The 19,766-nt window shown below is 53.8% G+C and overlaps 1 protein-coding gene across 1 annotated transcript in view; it reads right to left on the bottom strand.

Moving 5' to 3' along the window:
- MYLK (myosin light chain kinase) overlaps positions 1-19,766 on the bottom strand; it is a gene marked incomplete in the record, with an annotated part of 313,975 nt that overhangs the window by 130,032 nt on the left and 164,177 nt on the right. Inside the window, 3 exon segments of the mRNA XM_078782291.1 lie at positions 8,005-8,157; positions 8,480-8,605; positions 11,455-11,676. Coding sequence (XP_078638417.1) covers positions 8,005-8,157; positions 8,480-8,605; positions 11,455-11,676 — 501 coding nt within the window.

Raw genomic sequence — 19,766 nt, 5'->3', positions numbered from 1 at the left:
CATGTGCTCGCTACCCACTCACCACTGCAAGCACTCGCTACCCACTCACCGTGATTGCACTCGCTACCTTCTCACCACTGCATGCACTTGCTACCCACTCACCACTGCTGGCACTCGCTACCCCTCACGACTGCTGTCACTCGCTACCCCTCACCACTGCATGCATTCGCTAACCCTCACCATGGCTGGCACACGCTACTCCTCACCACGGCATGTGCTCGCTACCCCTCACCACGGCACGTGCTCGTCACCCCTCACCACGGCACGTGCTCGCTACCCCTCACCACGGCACGTGCTCGTCACCCCTCACCACGGCACGTGCTCGCTACCCCTCACCACGGCACGTGCTCGCCACCCCTCACCACGGCACGGGCTCGCTACTCCTCACCACGGCACGTCCTCGCTACCCCTCACCACGGCACGTGCTCGCTACCCCTCACCACGGCACGTGCTCGCTACCCCTCACCACGGCACGTGCTCACTACCCCTCACCACGGCACGTGCTCACTACCCCTCACCACGGCATGTGCTCGCTACCCCTCACCACGGCATCTGCTCGCGACCCACTCACCACTGCAAGCACTCGCTACCCACTCACCACTGCATGCACTTGCTACCTTCTCACCACTGCATGCACTTGCTACCCACTCACCACTGCTGGCACTCGCTACCCCTCACGACTGCTGTCACTCGCTACCCCTCACCACTGCATGCATTCGCTAACCCTCACCACGGCTGGCACGCGCTACTCCTCACCACTGCTGGCACTCTCTACCCCTCACCACGGCACGTGCTCACTACCCCTCACCACGGCACGTGCTCGTCACCCCTCACCACGGCACGTGCTCGCTACCCCTCACCACGGTACGTGCTCGCCACCCCTCACCACGGCACGGGCTCGCTACCCCTCACCACGGCACGTGCTTGCTACCCCTCACCACGGCACGTGCTCACTACCCCTCACCACGGCACGTGCTCGCTACCCCTCACCACGGCACGTGCTCGCTACCCCTCACCAACGCATGTGCTCGCTACCCCTCACCACGGCATGTGCTCACTACCCACTCACCACTGCAAGCACTCGCTACCCACTCACCCCTGCATGCCTTCGCTACCTTCTCACCACTGCATGCACTTGCTACCCACTCACCACTGCTGGCACTCGCTACCCCTCACGACTGCTGTCACTCGCTACCCCTCACGACTGCTGTCACTCGCTACCCCTCACCACTGCATGCATTCGCTAACCCTCACCACGGCTGGCACGCTCTACTCCTCACCACTGCTGGCACTCTCTACCCCTCACCACGGCACGTGCTCACTACCCCTCACCACGGCATGTGCTCGCTACCCCTCACCACGGCACGTGCTCGTCACCCCTCACCACGGCACGTGCTCGCTACCCCTCACCACGGCACGTGCTCGCCACCCCTCACCACGGCACGTCCTCGCTACCCCTCACCACGGCACGTGCTCACTACCCCTCACCACGGCACGTGCTCGCTACCCCTCACCACGGCATGTGCTCGCTAGTCCTCACCACGGCATGTGCTCGCTACCCCTCACCACGGCATGTGCTCGCTACCCACTCACCACTGCAAGCACTCGCTACCCACTCACCACTGCATGCACGCGCTACCTTCTCACCACTGCATGCACTTGCTACCCACTCACCACTGCTGGCACTCGCTACCCCTCACGACTGCTGTCACTCGCTACCCCCTCACCACCATGCATTCGCTAACCCTCACCACGGCTGGCACGCGCTACTCCTCAACACTGCTGGCACTCTCTACTCCTCACCACGGCACATGCTCGCTACCCCTTGCCACGGCATGTGCTCGCTACCCCTCCCCACGGCACGTGCTCGCTACCCCTCCCCACGGCACGTGCTCGCTACCCCTCGCCACGGCACGTGCTCGCTTCCCCTCACCACGGCACGTGCTCGCCACTCACCACGGCACGTGCTCGCCACTCACCACGGCACGTGCTCGCCACTCACCACGGCACGGGCTCGCTATCCACTCACCACTGCATGCACTTGCTACCCCTCACCACGGCACGTCAATAGCCTCAGTTGATAGCTCATTGTACCTCTATTACGAGAATACAATTTGAAACTATAGTATAAGGGATTTGATATAAAGTCCAGATCTGAAGGAAAGTAGCGAGCTTAGTTGGGAATTGCATACAAATTACGTGTTGTTCACTCCCTGACTCCTGACGCGTCCGCATACGATGCAAGTGGTTAAGATGGCCGACCTGTGTGTCCGGCAGCGTCAGTTGTGTGTGTTTCGTTCAGTGGGCGATGCGCTCGCGCTATCCAGTGGTTGTAGAGATCAGTGAGTTCAAGTGAATGACGACATGACGTGATGGTTTCTACTTCCTGAACGTGATCTTCGCGGATCGCCATATGCAGATTCGCCACGGACCCACGATCGATGTTTCTATACGTGAATGTCCCTGTTTGTTTGCGAACGGGTACGTTTTTCATGGAAGTCCTTCACGAACTTGCTGTCCATGTCTGATGTGCGACTGAAGGTGCTCCAGGAATGTGGAATTTATTGGTTTCACGCTTTAACATTCGCCGTATCTGCATTGCCTGTTTGCTTCTGGCTTCCCACCCGTGCGCAGCACGGGTATCTCGCTAGTTTTATTAATTTGTGATCTCCATATTCTCATAACGAAATGTTTTTTGAAGATTTGATGAGAAAAGTTCAATTGGTAACAAGAATGACCGTATTGTGGTCACAACCTGCGACACAAAATGTAGATTATTTGCCTCCTCTGTCCACTCAACACCCTCAACCTTGCTGTTGAAGGTATTATACAATTAATCTCCAAGGGTCTTCACGGTTTGGTTCAATATCAATTACGTGTCTGACAGACAGCTGTGTTTTGGGTGTTTTTGTGCAAGTCCTTCACGAACCAGCTGACAATGCCTGACATTCAAATGAAGGTGACAGAGGAATGTGGAATGTATTGGTTTATCGTTTGCCATTCGCCGATTTTCTACCCAACTCATTCACGAACCGGCTGTCCATGCCTGAAGTCAAAAAATATTTAATACTTGCATAATATGCTATCTGGTATCCCCTCCTCCTCCCCCCAGGTCATACTATCTGTCATGTATGCAGTGCAAATATTCACCGTTGTATCCCTACACCGGGACCGGGTTGTATCCCTACGCCAGAGCTCGGATGGCGCTGCTGTGAATCGGGCCTTGAACGGCAGAGTAAATAAACGCGTACGACAATTGATCGTAGTTTGTCGAGATACTTTACATGGCGACGAGGATAAACATCTAGACCATGACTTCTTTCGGCCATATCGATGAATTCGACCCTCATGAGGGGGATTTTGACACGTATTCTGAGCGGTTGTCTTTCTACTTCGAGGCGAACGGCATCGCGACCGAAGCCCGGATGAAGGCCGTCTTCCTGTCCGTTTGCGGGGGTGAGACGTTCACACGTTAAAAACCTGATTCGGCCTCGGACAATCGAGGAGCTCACGTATGCAGAGCTCAAGGCCGCTTTGAAGGAACATTGCAACCCATCTCCTTCAGTCATCCTGTGTCGGTTTAATTTTTACATGTGCAGACAGCAGCAAGGTCAGTCGATCGCAGACTTCATTGCACACCTCAAAAAACTGTCACATCTGTGTGAGTTTGGGGACACGATCGATGACATGCTTCGTGATTTGCTGGTGGTTGGCATGTCCGATGACCGCACTCGTAGACGCCTGCTTGCTGAGAGAAGACTGACGTTCCAAAATGCCAGAAACACCGCCATTTCCATGGAAAGTGCTGAACGCAACGCTACAAGCATCGGTGCCACTCGCTCGTCTGGTACCAGCCCTGCTGTGAATCGGTTGGATCATGTTCAGCCAAAACGTTGGAACAAGGCTCCTCGTCAGAAGCAAGTGCAGTCTCAAACCCACAACAACTGTTTTCGGTGCAACGGAAAGCACCCTCCGGAGACGTGTCGGTTCAAAGATGCCGCCTGCCATTTCTGTTCGAAAACTGGCCATATTGCTCCAGCTTGCATCACTCGCAAATCGGGAAAAGGAAAAGCTGCTGACAAGATTCATCAGTTTATCGGTTCGGAGGAACCCGAGCTTGACCAGGTGAGCTCTGTTTCCGACAACTCAGAATCGTATGACCTGCTTCATATTGATTCTCACCATAGGCGGGACCCTCTTCTTGCCAATGTTGTCGTCAACAATCGACCATTGCAAATGGAGGTCGACACTGGTGCAGCCGTCTCGCTCATCAGCCATGCTGTTTTCACAAACCTGTGGAGTGATGCTGACCGACCCCATCTGAAACCTACTACCTATGGACTCTCCACCTATACAGGTGAGAAGATTGTTCCCTGCGGTACATGTGACGTCACGGTGGGCTACGATAACCGTGAGTTTCACCTACCCCTGATCGTCATTCCTGGAAAGGGCCCTTCCTTACTCGGCAGGAACTGGTTGAGCATAATTCGACTGAAGTGGGAAAGCATTCATCAACTCCGGGCAGCCAACGTTTCTCCTACCGCAGCATACACACTCAAAAATGTGCTGGATACGTACCCGGATGTCTTCAAGGATGAGCTTGGAACCTTGAAAGGACATACGGCTAAACTCAGGGTTGACCGGGATGTCAATCCTATATTTTGCAGGGCTCGCCCAGTCCCTTTCGCCCTGCGTGAGCGGATTGACAAGGAACTGGATCATCTTGAAAATCTGGGGATCATCGAGCAAATCCAGTATGCCGAATGGGCGGCGCCCATCGTTCCGGTCATAAAATCGGACCAGTCCATCCGCATATGTGGAGATTATAAAATGACCGTGAACAGGTGTTCTTCATTGGATAAATATCCAATCCCGAGGATCGAAGACCTCTATGCTCGTCTCACGGTAGGCAAGACTTTTACGAAACTCGATCTCAAATCCGCCTATCTACAGCTCTGCTTGGACGAGAATTCGAAACAGTATCTTACCATCAACACGCATCGTGGGTTGTACAGGTACCACCGACTTAGTTTTGGAGTGAAATCTGCACCTGGAATTTATCAGCGTGTCATGGACAGTTTGTTTGCCACCGAACACAACGTCGTTTGTTACCAGGATGATATTCTGGTTACTGGTCGTACGGACACGGAACATCTACAGAACCTGGAGAGAGTTCTGAAGAAGATTTCGGACTCCGGCCTACGTTTGCGTCGAGACAAGTGCAAGTTTATGGTGCCATCAGTCACGTACCTGGGTCATACGATTGATGCCGAGGGTCTACACCCGACAGATGAGAAAGTCCGAGCTATCAAGGATGCTCCTGCTCCACGAGATGTGACCGAATTGAAGTCATACCTCGGTTTGCTTCAGTTCTATGGTCGTTACATCCCGAATGTGACCGACGTTTTGGGCCCCCTTTATCGGCTTTTGAGGAAAGGAGTCTCCTGGAGCTGGGGGTCTACTGAACAATCAGCATTCCAGACCTCTAAGGATCTGCTCAAATCGTCCAATGTTCTCGTTCATTTTGATCCAGAGAAGGATCTTGTGCTGACATGCGATGCCTGTCGGTATGGAGTGGGGAGTGTATTATCACACGTGATGCCTGATGGTACGGAAAGACCGGTTGCATTTGCATCCAGAACGTTGTCCCCGGCAGAGAAAAACTATTCCCAACTTGACAAGGAAGGATTGGGAATCGTTTTCGGCGTCGGCAAATTTCGCCAGTACCTTCTTGGACATCATTTCACGATTTGCACTGATCACAAGCCGCTGATCAGTCTGTTTGGTCCAACTAAGGCGACATCTGACACACTACCGCCCAGGATCATCCACTGGTCCCTGTTTCTCGCTGCTTATGACTACACCATATGTTATAAGCCCGGTTCGTCTATCACAAATGCAGATGCCATGAGTCGGTTACCCCTTCCAGAATCCGTTGATGATTCGCCTACACCAGGATCCATTATCGCACTGATGGATCATCTGGAAGATTGTGCTGTCGATTCCGGCCAGATCCGCACTCATACTCGACGAGACCCCGTTCTGTCCAGAACTGTCCAGGCTGTACAGCTTGGGTGGCATTTGCTACCTGAGGGTGACCCAGATTTTGCGGCTTTTAAAGCACGTAAAAACGACCTCAGCGTAGAAAATGGTTGCCTACTCTGGGGATGTCGTGTCGTGATCCCGAAAAATCTGCGTTCCAGGGTCATGGATGAAATCCATGACTGTCACCCCGGGATTGTGAAGATGAAGTCACTCGCCAGAAACTATGTGTGGTGGCCGAATCTTGATGCTGATATCGAACATCATGTTCGACATTGTTACCCCTGCCAGAGCACCCGGAATACACCTGCGAAAGCGTCACTGCATCCCTGGGAATGGCCCAGCGAACCGTGGCATCGCCTACATCTCGATTATGCCGGGCCTATTAACGGCAGCATGATTCTAATAATTACGGACGCGCACACAAAATGGATTGATGCCCATGTGACGCGTGGTAGTACGTCAGCCATTGTCATCGAAAGACTCAGACGCTGTTTCGCCACTCATGGTCTGCCCAGGATGATCGTGAGTGATAACGGTTCGTGTTTTTCCAGTACCGAGTTTGCCAAGTTCACACGTCGGAACGGCATCAAACATAAGTTTGTCAGCCCACATCACCAGGCTTCAAATGGCTTGGCCGAACGATCCGTTGGAATCATCAAATCCGGATTGCAGAAACTTCAGGAGGGAACCCTGGAAACAAAGCTGTCTCGTCTCCTGTTCAAATACCGCATCACGCCACAATCAACAACCGGTGCAGCTCCGTCTGAGTTATTGATGAAACGACACTTGAGATCGACACTTGACAATCTCAAACCAGACATATCATCAAATGTTTATCAGAGCCAGCTTAATCAAAAGTTGGTGCACGATAAGACGTCCAACAGTCGATGTATCAACATTGGAGATCCAGTGTTTGCCCGAAATTTTGGTGCAGGTGCGACGTGGCTACCGGGGGACATCATCGAGAAGCCAGGTCCACTGTCCAGTGTGATTCGCCTGCAGGACGGCCGCGAAATTCGTCGACATCAGGACCACATAACCTACCGTCACTGTGAGTCGATGGAGCCTGTAGCATCGTCACAGTCAGGACAAGAGGTCGACCCGCCACTGCCGGAGATCGTCGTGGCCGCTCCAGCCGGCTCGGATGCGCCGAAAACCTCTGCAAACGCTACACCCTTCGTGGAGACCAAAGGAATCACCTCGGACTCTGTATCCACTGGTACACCACGACCCAAAGGAATCACCTCGGACTCTGTATCCACTGGTACACCGCGACGCTCAATGCGTGAGAGAAAAGCACCCGACCGGTTGAATCTTTGAAGATTTTTTTTTTTCACGTTGACACATGTTCTATTTTCACGTATTTTCATTATTCTCATAACCGTTTGCACACATATTTTCACATGTTTTGGAAATGTTGCTTTTGAAATGTCAATTCTGGAAATCTAGCACGTATTGCTCTTGGTAATTTTGGACTTAAAGGGGAGGATGTCATGTATGCAGTGCAAATATTCACCGTTGTATCCCTACACCGGGACCGGGTTGTATCCCTACGCCAGAGCTCGGATGGCGCTGCTGTGAATCGGGCCTTGAACGGCAGAGTAAATAAACGCGTACGACAATTGATCGTAGTTTGTCGAGATACTTTACACTATCCTCCTCAACCTCAACTAAAGTATCAAACAAGCCCGGCTATCATGCCTGAGGTTATCTACCCGGCTACCTGACATTCAACTGAAGGTGAATGTCAGGACTATCGGTCGCTGTTAGACTATCGTTCTGTTTTTTTAAAAAGAAATAAACTTTACTTAACAAGAGATTGTTACTTAACACTGTCCTGATTCTAAAATAACACGCACATAATGAAATGGTTGAATTACTTCAAAAATCAAAAGATGTGAGTACATGGTGAGATATTTTGCCGGCGATGCTGCGGACACTATGGACATTTTGCCAGACCTTTCACTGTCACCAAAGAGCGTGAGATGGCCTTTCCCGCACCATTTTGGATGACGCACGAGTAAAGGCCCGCATCTTGTATAGATGCCTCATCAACAGTCGTACTGGAGAAACCTTCCTCGATGCACACTCTGGCCTCGGGTATCACCTTATCTGGAAAACAAATCATGGGAATCACGGTGGTGCACTCACAAACAGGAAACGCGGTTATAATCAAAATACGGCTCAAGATTAACATTTACAAGAAATGTACAATAATGATTCATGTCGCAGTCACTTTCATGCCACAGTAGATTTTGAAACGGTTCTTTTTTCTGATACTTTTAGAAGGAGAACAGATTGTAAACATCAGGAATAGCATTAATAAATCATCTCCTATAATGCTTCGACTTTTATAGCCTGGCTTATGGAAATTTCTCATCACGAGAAACTTCCCTTTTGGCAAGGCAAAGATTTCGGAGAAAATGTAACCCACCGTCTTTTCGCCAAGTGACATCTGGAAAGGGTTTTCCAGTGATTCCACATTGCAAGGAGATCGTCTGACCTTCCAGCACACAGCAATCCGAAAGCGGTGATGTAAACTTTGCAACTTGGTCGGATTCTGGGCAGCAACAAAAAAGTTTGTTTACTTTTGTTTTGAATATCTAAATACGTGAACGAAACGTTTCATGGGTATTGTGGGCATAGGGCTGGCAGCACATGGAATATTGAAAGGACTAACAGGATAGCTTGGAGGTCTCCACACGCACCGTCGAGTTGTTTGGCTTGAGTATGAACATCGAAGCAGCTATAAAATGTCACCCTGGTATTTTGGATGCAGGCAGAGGCCATCCATCGAGAGGACGTTAACCCTGAGGATCCTTTTGCCATCATGGTTAGTAGTGGACGTTAAAGATCCCAAGGTGTCTTTGGTGAAGATCACCAGCAACTGCAAAATTACATATGCCTCCCCAAACTTCTTCACATTTGGCATGTGTGGTAAGTATGGTAATACCCTTTTGAGTTGTGGGAGGGCTTGACCCCGCAGAATTTAATGTTCATGATGATAACGGAGATGATAACGAAGATGATGATGATGATATTATTTAACCACTTTCATGCAATACTCTTCGAATCCCAACAGTTTCAAGGCAAGCTGAACAGTTTACGTTTTGTATCCCACTGATAGGCCGGATCTGGATTCGGACCTGAACCAAACTCTTACAGGCTTGTTATTGTCATCGTCACCTCACTAACTCATGCCCCAAGCTTCATCCAAATCCGTCAATAACTTTTTGAGATATCCTGCTATATATCGTTTTGGCCCTATCTCTAACAATGGTGAAGAATCACTTTAAAAAATCCTACTAGCCAGATCCGTATATTCACCAATATCTAGTCATTTCATCCTCGTCACATACGCTACCTCTCCGCCAAATTTCATCTGAATCCGTCCACAATTTTTTGAGATATCTTGTTCACAAATAAACAGACAAACAGCCAGGGGTAAAAACAAATAGACAAACAGACACTTTTGGTGGCGGAGGTAAAAAGGATAAGATCGGGATACAAGCTTTATACAATTTGATTCGTTGTCGCAATGCTTCACTCCATAATATAGCCTCACCATCTATCCATAATTTGTTACATCATCGCTCAATCAATTTGGCCGTAGATCACATTTTCATGAGACATTCACAACTTCATCACAACCTAAATGTTGCCCCCAACTGATATATATGCCCTAAACCTTTCCCTACCCATGAAACTACAACCTTGTGATGTTTTGCATAGAGTTGCAATCTATATACAATTGCAACTTGTGTGTGTGTGTATATACAATTGCAAAAGCGTATATAAAACACAGTTTGTGTGTGTGTGTGTGTGTGTGTGTGTGTGTGTGTGTGTGTGTGTGTGTGTGTGTGTGTGTGTGTGTGTGTGTGTGTGTGTGTGTGTGTGTGTGTGTGTGTGTGTGTGTGTGTGTGTGTGTGTGTGTGTAATGTTATCGATAGACTCCTAAACGGAGAGGCTTATGTGCTTGATATTTGGCATAGACATGGCCATTGAGCCTGGGACAAACATGGCCGAACTCAAAATATTTGACGATCCATATTTTTTATTCATATTTACCTCAGCGCATTTCAGTGCACGGAATTAACGGAATCAGAGCAGGTGGGCGCTGATTCGCTCAGAGCGATCACGTGATGACGCTATGATGCTATGAACGCTATGACGCCATGAACGATATGACGCTATGAACGCTATGACGCTATGAACGCTATGACGCTATGACGCTATGACGCTATGAACGCTATGACACTATGAACGCTATGACGCTATGACGCTATGACGCTATGAACGATATGAACGCTATGACGCTATGAAAAAAAAAATCGCTATGACGCTATGAAACGCTATGACGCTATGAACGATATGACGCTATGAACGCTATGACGCTATGAAAAAAAAAAAATCGCTATGACGCTATGACGCTATGAACGATATGAACGCTATGACGCTATGAAAAAAAAAAATCGCTATGACGCTATGAAACGCTATGACGCTATGAACGATATGACGCTATGAACGCTATGACGCTATGAACGCTATAACGCTATGACGCTATAAAAAAAAAAAATCGCTATGACGCTATGAAACGCTATGACGCTATGATGCTATGAAAAAAAAAATCGCTTGCTTTGCCAAGGGGCTCGCTCCCCCCCCCGTTCCCCTCCCCTCCCCTTCCCCTCCCCTCCCCTTCCCCCACCCCCTCCCCTCCCCCGCCCGGCAATGCCGGGTACTTCTGCTAGTCTACTATATAAGAGAGATGTTGGTCTGTGTGTCGCCATTTTTCTCAGAGTTGGCTGAACGGACCTTCGTCAAACTTTCAGAGGTTCATCAGTGAGTGCTTGGGAGTATTTTGGGCAAAAAAAAAAAAAAAAATTTGGAAAAAAAGTTCTTTTTTTTGGAGACAAAAAATAAAAAATAAAATAAAATTCGCTCGATAGTGCCGAAGCCTTTTAAAATTAATGACAGTTATATACAAGTACACATTCACATAAATAAATACAAAACAATCACCAGACATTTGAATACAAATAAATCAAACAATTCCGGAAGTGTACGAAGTTGGTAGTATGGCTTCTTCTTCCTCCTGATCGGCATCACACTTAACTCAGAAACGTGATGAACGCCACATTCACCCACCAGCATATATATGAACCCCCTTCCCCCTCCCCTCCCCTCCCATCCCCCACCTTCCCCCTTCCTCCCTCCATCCCCCCCACCCTCCTTTCACCCCCCGTTCCCCCTCCCCTTCCTCCCCTCCCCTCCCCTTCACCCCCTCTGCACCCCTCCCTCCCTCCCCCACCCGGCAACGCCGGATACTTCTGCTAGTATTATATACACGGACATTCGGGACAAATGCTTTTTCATAAGAAACTTTATCAGCTATTCATGTTTGCAAGTTACCTTTCGGAGGTAAACCTTGAACGGTGAGTTTGACTTCCACAGACACTGTTCCCACACTATTTGTAACTTGACAGTTGTAGGTTCCCTGATCATCCTGGGAGATCTGGCGCAAAATGAGAGCGTGCTCTCCTGGACTCTTTTCCACCATCAATGCTTTTTTGAAGGCTTTATGATCTTCTCCTTCCTTGATCCATTGCACTGATGGCTTGGGCTTTCCAGTCACTGTCAAGAAAGTAAAAACACATTTTTGTCCCAAACGATTGTAGGCAACTTTCAATATGTGGCTACGCATTATGTACAAATGGAGTCAAGCATTAGACAACACACTATTGTGGTGCTGGGCACACACGTTAAACAAAGGTAGGCCACAACACTTTGGGTTAAGTCGAGCTCTTTATTGGTTGCTCACTCGTCAGCACTGCCGTTCTCGGGGCTGCGAGCCCGCGTGTATATCCGGAGGCCACACCTCACCTGGGGCGTGGCCGACACCCACTGGTGCGCGGAATTATGTCACTGCGCTAGTGAGCCATCGTGTCCGCCACACGCCCCCCCCCCCCCCGAATTCCCGCGCACCTGAAGGGTCAGTTTGCGGGGCAACCGGATGACCCGGCCGAAGCGCCCTCTGGCGGCTGGCGGCATCTGGGATGCCGGGATGCCATCTGGGATGCCTCTGGCGGCATCTGGGATGGGTGCAGGGCAGGGGGGCGGCGTGACGGCGGGGTTGGGCAGTGCCGGGGGTCCGCCCGCCGGGGGGCGGCCCCGAAGCGGGGTCAGAGCCGCTGGCGGGGGATGGTCCAAGTCGAGGTGGGCCGGCTTGAGGCGGTCCACGGAGACGCGGTCAGGAGTACCGCCGATGTCCAGGGTGAAATGCTTCGCCCCGGTCTCCAGCACGCAGAAGGGCCCGTCGTATGGGGGCCGCAGCGGTGTCCAGTGGGCGTCGTGGCGGACGAACACGTACTCCGCCGTGCGAAGCTCCGGGGCGACATGCGTTGGCGGGCAACCGTGGTGCGCCGTCGGCACCGGGGCGAACCTCCGGGCGGTCTCCTGCAGGGGGGAGCGCTGCTGCGCCGCGGACCATGGTGCCATGGAGTCGGGGAGGAACTCGCCCGGCACCCGCAGCGGTTGTCCGAAGACCAACTCCGCCGCGGATGCGCGCAGGTCGTCCTTGGGCACCGTCCTGAGGCCCAGCAGGACCATGGGGAGCCTGTTGACCCAGCCGCCGTTGCGGAGGCTGGCCCGGAGCGCGGCCTTCATGGCGCGATGGAAGCGCTCGCACAGGCCGTTGGCCTGGGGGTGGTAGGCCGTGGTGCGGTGCAGCTGGACGCCGAGCCCCCGCGCTACCGCCCCCCAGAGCTCCGAGGTGAACTGGGGGCCGCGGTCGGACGAGATGTCCGAGGGGGCGCCGAACCGGGCAACCCAAGTGGCGATGAACGCCTGCGCAACGTCCGCCGCCGTCGTTGCTGCCAAAGGCACGGCCTCCGGCCACCGGGTGGTGTGGTCCACCATGGTGAGGACGTGGGTGAAACCCCGCGAGGGGGGCAGAGGTCCCACCAAGATCACGTGAACGTGGTCGAACCGACGTTCGGGCACCGTAAATGGGGCCAGCGGGGCCTGGGTGTGGCGGTGAACCTTCGCGCGCTGGCACGCGAGGCACGTCCTGGCCCAATCGCAGACGGCCTTCCGGAGGCCATGCCAGACGAACTTGTCGGCGACCACCTTCTGGGAGGCCTTCGTGCCCGGGTGGGACAGGCCGTGGATGGCGTCAAAAACCCGGCACTGCCAGCCAGCGGGCACGATGGGGCGAGGCCGGCCGAGGGAGACGTCGCACAAGAGGGCCGCGCCCGCGCCGTCGAACGGTACCTCGGTGACGCGGAGGCCCGTGACGGCGGTCCGAAAAGCCTGGACGGCGGGGTCGGCGGACTGGTCCGCCGTCATCCGGGCATAGTCGATCCCGAGGTGGACCGGGTGGGCGATGGACCGGGAAAGGCAATCAGCCACTGGGTTGTCCTTCCCCGCGACGTGCCGGATGTCCGTCGTGTACTCGGACACGGCCGAGAGGTGACGCTGCTGCCGGGCCGACCACGGCTCGGCGACCTTGGCCATCGCGAAGACCAGGGGCTTGTGGTCGACGAAGGCCGTGAACGGGCGGCCCTCGAGCAGATGGCGGAAGTGCCGGACCGCCAGGTGGAGCCCGAGCACCTCGCGGTCGAAGGTACTGTACCGCCGTTCGTGCGGGCGGAGCTGCCGGCTAAAAAACGCCAGCGGCTGCCAAGCTCCCTCCACCCATTGCTCGTGCACCGCGCCCACCGCGTAGTCCGACGCGTCGGTGGTGAGGGCGATCGGTGCATCGGGCGTCGGGTGCGCGAGCATGGTGGCGTTAGCCAAGGCGAGCTTCGCGCCCACGAACACTGCGTCCATCGGCTCGGTCCAGGCAACGTCGCCTTTGCCCGGCTTCCCCCAGAGGGCCTCGTGCAGGGGGCGCAGGAGCTGGGCGATGCGGGGCAGGAAATGGTGATAAAAGTTCACCATGCCCAGGAACTCCTGGAGCCCCTTGATCGTGCGGGGGGCAGAAAATCCCTGACCGCCTCCACCTTGGCCGGTAAGGGAATGGCCCCGTGACTGGTGACGCGGTGCCCCAAAAAGTCGATTTCGGTGACGCCGAACCGGCACTTGGCGAGGTTGATGATCAGGCCATGTCGGGCCAGGCGTTCGAAGAGCGTGCGGAGATGGCGGAGGTGCTCCTCACGGGACGCGCTTGCGATGAGGATGTTGTCCAGGTAGACGTACACGAGGTCCAAGTCGCGCAAGACGCTGTCCATAAGCCGCTGGAATGCCTGGGCCGCATTCTTCAACCCGAAGGGCATCCGCAGAAACTCGAAGAGGCCGAATGGTGTGATGACGGCCGTCTTCGGTATGTCCTCCGGCCTGACGGGGACCTGGTGGTATCCGCGGATGAGGTCCACCTTGGAGAAGAGGGACATTTTCACCAACCGGGCGGAAAAGTCCTGGATGTGAGGGACCGGGTAGCGGTCGGGGGTGGTAGCATCGTTGAGGCGGCGGTAGTCTCCGCACGGCCGCCACCCGCCGCCGGGCTTGGGCACAATGTGCAGCGGCGATGCCATGCGCTGTTGGAGCACCGGACGCTGCCCAGTCGCTCCAGTGTGGCGAACTCCTCCTGCGCCACGGCGAGCTTCGCCGGGTCGAGGCGGCGCGCCCGGGCGTAGACCGGTGGCCCGACGGTGGGGATGTGATGCTCCACCCCGTGCTTGACGGCCACCGCCGAGAAAGTGGGCCGCGTGAGGGCCGGGAAACTGGCGAGGAGGCGGGTGAACTCGCCGGAAGCGTGCAGACCAACATCGCCGGGACCGAACCACTCAGCAAGCCGCTTGGCGAGCCACTCGGTGAGCCGCCCAGGGAGCTGCTCAACAAACTGCTCAGCACGCAAGCAAGCGGGCTGAAGGTTTCGGCTTGGACAAGGCGTCTGTGCCTCACGTCCACCAACAGCCCATGCGCACAGAGGAAGTCCGCTCCGAGTAGGCCCATGGGGACACTAGCAGTAACGAACGACCACTGAAAGCGCTGCCCCCTGAACCGCAGCGAGAGGCAACGCTTCCCGAACGTGCAGATGGGCATGCCGTTGGCGGCAAGCAAAGCGGGGCCCTGGCCCTCAGCTTGCTTGTCGGACGCGGAGGCAGGGAGGACGCTCACCTCTGCTCCCGTGTCACACAGGAAGCGACGACCCGGGGAGGTGTCTGTTATGAACAGAAGGTTGCCAGTATGGCCGACGCTCATGGCAGGAAGCGAGCGCCGGCCTGGCCGTTTCCCGACCTGCCAAAAGTACAAGGCGGGCGGCAGGACCTGGCCTTGTGGCCGAACCTGGTATGGAAGTGGCACCAGGTCTGGCCCGGTGGTGGTTGTCGCGCCGGTCGTGACGATGGTGGTGGGCGGGGCATGGCGGCGGCCACGTGCGGATCCGCCCAACATGCGCCGTGTTCGGGAAGATCTGAACGCACGCGCGGATCCGCCAAACCTGCGCCGTTTTCGGGAGGATCCGAACGCCATGACACGTGGCGATCCGAACCACTCGCGCCGTGCGCGGCGCCGGGATCCACGACGGCCGTGCTATATGCCGGCCGTGCGTCGTGGGCTGCGAAAAACTTGTCCGCCTCCCTGGCCAGGGCGCGCGGTTCCGTAATGGTCGAACCGGCCAGCGCGAGCCGTACCTGTACAGGTAGCTGGCGGAGGAAGAGAGCACGGAAAAGGAAATCCGCGTGGCCGTCGCCGAGCAGGGACAGCATGTAATCCATGCGGGCGGACGGTCGTGTGTCGCCGAGGACGGGAAGGTCCAAAAGACGGTCAGCGCGGTCGGCCTCTGTGAGGCCAAACGTGTCGAGGAGAAGTCGCTTGAGCGCCGCGTACTTGCTCTCGTCCGGCGGGTGCCAGAGGAAGGACACGACTCGGGCGGCCGTGCCGGATCCAAGGGCCGCGACCACGTAAAAGTACCTTGTGTCGTCCGCCGTGACGCCCCGGAGCTGGAATTGGGCCTCGGCCTGTAGAAACCAGGTGTCGGCCTGCGCTTCCCAGAACTCCGGGAGCTTGATCGCTACAGCGTTGATGGCCATGGCGCGTTCGGGGAACAGCAACGGCTGAACCAGTCGGAGGTCACCAGTGTGGTGCTGGGCACACACGTTAAACAAAGGTAGGCCACAACGCTTTGGGTTAAGTCGAGCTCTTTATTGGTTGCTCACTCGTCAGCACTGCCGTGCTCGAGGCTGCGAGCCCGCGTGTGTATATCCGGAGGCCACGCCTCACCTGGAGCGTGGCCGACACCCACTGGTGCGCGGAATTATGTCACTGCGCCAGCGAGCCATCGTGTCCGCCACACTATTCAATTTCCTATATATATATATATATATAAATAACCACCTTTAGAGGCCATTTTTCCCCGCAAAGCGGGGGTTGGCCTTTTTCGGGAACCGTGGTTGTTGTTGTTTTTCGGTCCCCTTTTTGAAGCAATGTTTTACGGCCGGATGCCCTTCCTGACGCCAACCCTTTTTGCCGCCTTTAACGACAAAACAGGGAATTACCAGTGAACTGGTACTCAATTAGCCGACCTCGGAAGGATGACAGGCTGAGTCAACCCCCCTGGCGTTAATTCAGCGATCGGCCGGGATTCGAACCCAGGATCCTAGGATCCTAAGCCGGCACCCTAGCCGCTAGCCCAACACCAGGGCTAATTTCCTATGATAAAGTAAAATTTCCTCGCTTTATGAAGAAACGCTTCATGTGTTTGTCCATTGTTTACCAATGTCTTTGTCTTGTATGTGATCTATATATATATATATAAAACACAGTTTGTGTGTGTGTGTGTGTGTGTGTGTGTGTGTGTGTGTGTGTGTGTGTGTATAATGTTACCGATAGACTCCTAAACAGAGAGGCTCACGTACTTGATATTTGGCACAGACATGGCCATTGAGCCTGGTAAGAACATGGCCGACCTAAAAATTGATTTCATAATATTTTTAAACCATATTTTTACCTCGGCGCATTTCAGCGAGGAATATTATGCACGGAATCTGACTGGTCGCAGAGCAGCGCGCTGATTCGCTCAGAGCGATCACGTGATGTTCCTTGCCGCCATTAACTCAGTTACGCGTTCGCACGTATTTCAGAGCGAAAAGCAATTGCCTTTTTTCACATTTCAGCGACGAACATTGGCATTCACACCACATAGGTTTTTTTCCCTTTCATCTTTAGATCCATATTTTTTGCCATAACGTAGCACATTATGGCTCTCTCGAGCTCGAGTTAGCCAATCACCTGGGAGCATGAGGCCACGTTGGCCACACCCACGACAGGACGCAGAGTTGCAATGGATCGCTCAGAGCGATCACGTGATGTTCCTTGCCGCGCGGTTGCGTTTTTTCACATTTCAGCGAGGAACATTGTCATTCACACCACATAGGTTTTTTTTTCTTTCATCTTTAGATCCATATTCTGAATCGGTGGCAGAGCAGCACGCTGATTCGACGATTCGCGCGCCCTCCCCCCTCCCCGCCCCCTCCCCCTCCCCCCTGCCCCTCCCCCCTCCCCCTCCCCCCTCTTCTCCCTCACGTTTATACACGGAATGCCGGGTACTTCCCCCCCCCTCTTCTCCCCTCCCCCCCTCTTCTCCCCTCCCCCCCCTCTCCTCCCCTCCTCTCCCCTCCCCCCTCTCCTCCCCTCCCCCTCTCCTCCCCTCCCCCCCATTCCCCTCCCCTCCTCTTCCCCCTCCCCATCCCTCCCCCGCCCAGCAATGCCGGGTACTTCCCCCCCCTCTTCTCCCCGCCCCCCCTCTTCTCCCCTCCCCCTCCCTCCTCCCCTATCACCCTCCCCCTCCCCCCTCCTCCCCTCCCCCTCTCCTCCCCCATTCTCCTCCCCTCCCCCTCCCCTCCCCCCTCTTCTCTCCTCCCCCCCTCCCCCTCCCCCTCCCCCTCCCCCCACTTCTCCCTCACGTTTATACACGGAATGCCAGGTACTGCCCCCCCTCTTCTCCCCTCCCCACTCTCCTCCCCTCCCCCCTTCTCCTCCACTCCCCCCTCCCCCTCTTCTCTCCTCCCCCCCTCTTCTCCCCTCCCTCTTCTCTTCTCCCCTCCTCCCCTCCCCCCTCCCCCCTCCCCTTCCCCTCCCCTTCCCCCTCCCTCCCCCCTCCCCATCACCCTCCCCCCTCCCCATCACCCTCCCCCCTCCCCATCACCCTTCCCCCTCTCCTCCCCTCCCCCCTCTCCTCCCCTCCCCCCCCTCTCCTCCCCTCCCCCCTTCTCCTCCCCTCCCCCTCCCCCCTCTTCTCTCCTCCCCCCCCCCCTCTCCTCCTCCCCCCCCTCTTCTCCCCTCCCCCCCTCTCTCCCCTCCCCCCTCTCCTCCCCTCTCCCCCTCCTCCCTTCCCCCCCGTTCCCCTCCCCTCCCCCGCCCGGCAATGCCGGGTACTTCTGCTAGTATATATATACAAGCTCCTACATGAGCCTTGTATCACTGCTCAAAAAATCAACACATCATACCAAGCAAAAACAGATGCAAATATCTATGTTGACCTTGGAAAATGTATTCTATTTCACAGGAGGTGACGTCATAAGTCATATTCGATGTCTTATTGTTGTTTGTTTTCCAAAGTTTTTGAATGAATTTTTTTTTTGATGGGCTACATATACTTTAACTCTCAAGCAAATATTAACATGCATTTTGTATTCAAAAAGCAGCTATGTACTTTTTTTCATAGTTAGAGGCTCAAGGAATAGTTGAGAACACCGAATGCAAGGCCAATTTCAAAACAATCGGACGAGGAAAACAAGTGGATCATGGATAAACAACAATGATCGAAAAGCCCGATACACAGAAAAATACTGGATAAATATAAAAAGATAAAAAAATGCGATTCCCAATGCAAAAAGTGATGTAGGGTAGGTGAGCAAAAGGGAAAAGAGTCAGCAATAATAAAACAGGTAATGAGTGGGGATCAGAGATGACATAAGATGGCGGTAAGTCGACCTCTTGAAGTATCAGCTTCCTTATAAGAAACGTCAACGCAGGAAGAGGACATTAGGCCCATCCAAGCCCACAATAAGCCAGTGTTGAAAGACAAAGAAACCTTGTGCCTCACACCTCTTACCTGGATACTCCCATCACCCTCAGGGATTTGGACATCCACAGGCTCTGGGGGAGCGAGATGATACGCCACAGCAACAGTCCGCAGAAGAGAACGATACTCCCTGGAATTGTAGATAAGTGCTTTGCACACAATTATGAGTTGAGAATGAAACCATAGCAATGGATAGATTTGGTTCTATGGAATAAACCAAGGTGATAGCTTGTCCTGGAGGCCAACTTGGAGATGTGGACAATGTTTATCTTCTGCAGATCAGAAGCCAAGGATGCAGCTGCAGCTTCTCTGTCTCTAGGTGGAGAAACTGTCTGGCACAAGGTTTGAATTGTCTGCAAAACAGCATATAGGATCTTCCAGAGAGGCTGTCGATCTAGTAAAGAAATAGGATGAATCTCCATACAATGACATAAGGGACACTGCTCACTGCTGACATTCATGGAGGCAATCTGGAAGCTAGCCATCATACACAAAGGGGAGGCAAACTTCTGTGCAGGAATTGCAGAGCAGACATGAACAACCAGGTGCAGGTGCATGATATTTGAGGATGAGAACACTAATAACATAAAGACAGGCTGTGGAGGAGGTATCGAGGTGATTTGGAAAATTTTAAACTTTTGTAAGAGGGAAACATTGCATTTACTCCAAGGAACATCCTGTAAGGTGGAGAAGTGAT

The sequence above is a fragment of the Myxine glutinosa genome, chromosome 7 (genome assembly GCF_964187855.1).
Source record: "Myxine glutinosa chromosome 7, kmMyxGlut1.1, whole genome shotgun sequence".
Classification (NCBI taxonomy): domain Eukaryota; kingdom Metazoa; phylum Chordata; class Myxini; order Myxiniformes; family Myxinidae; genus Myxine; species Myxine glutinosa.
The sequence above is the reverse complement of the archived record's forward strand: the minus strand, read 5'-3'. Positions and strand labels throughout refer to the sequence as shown.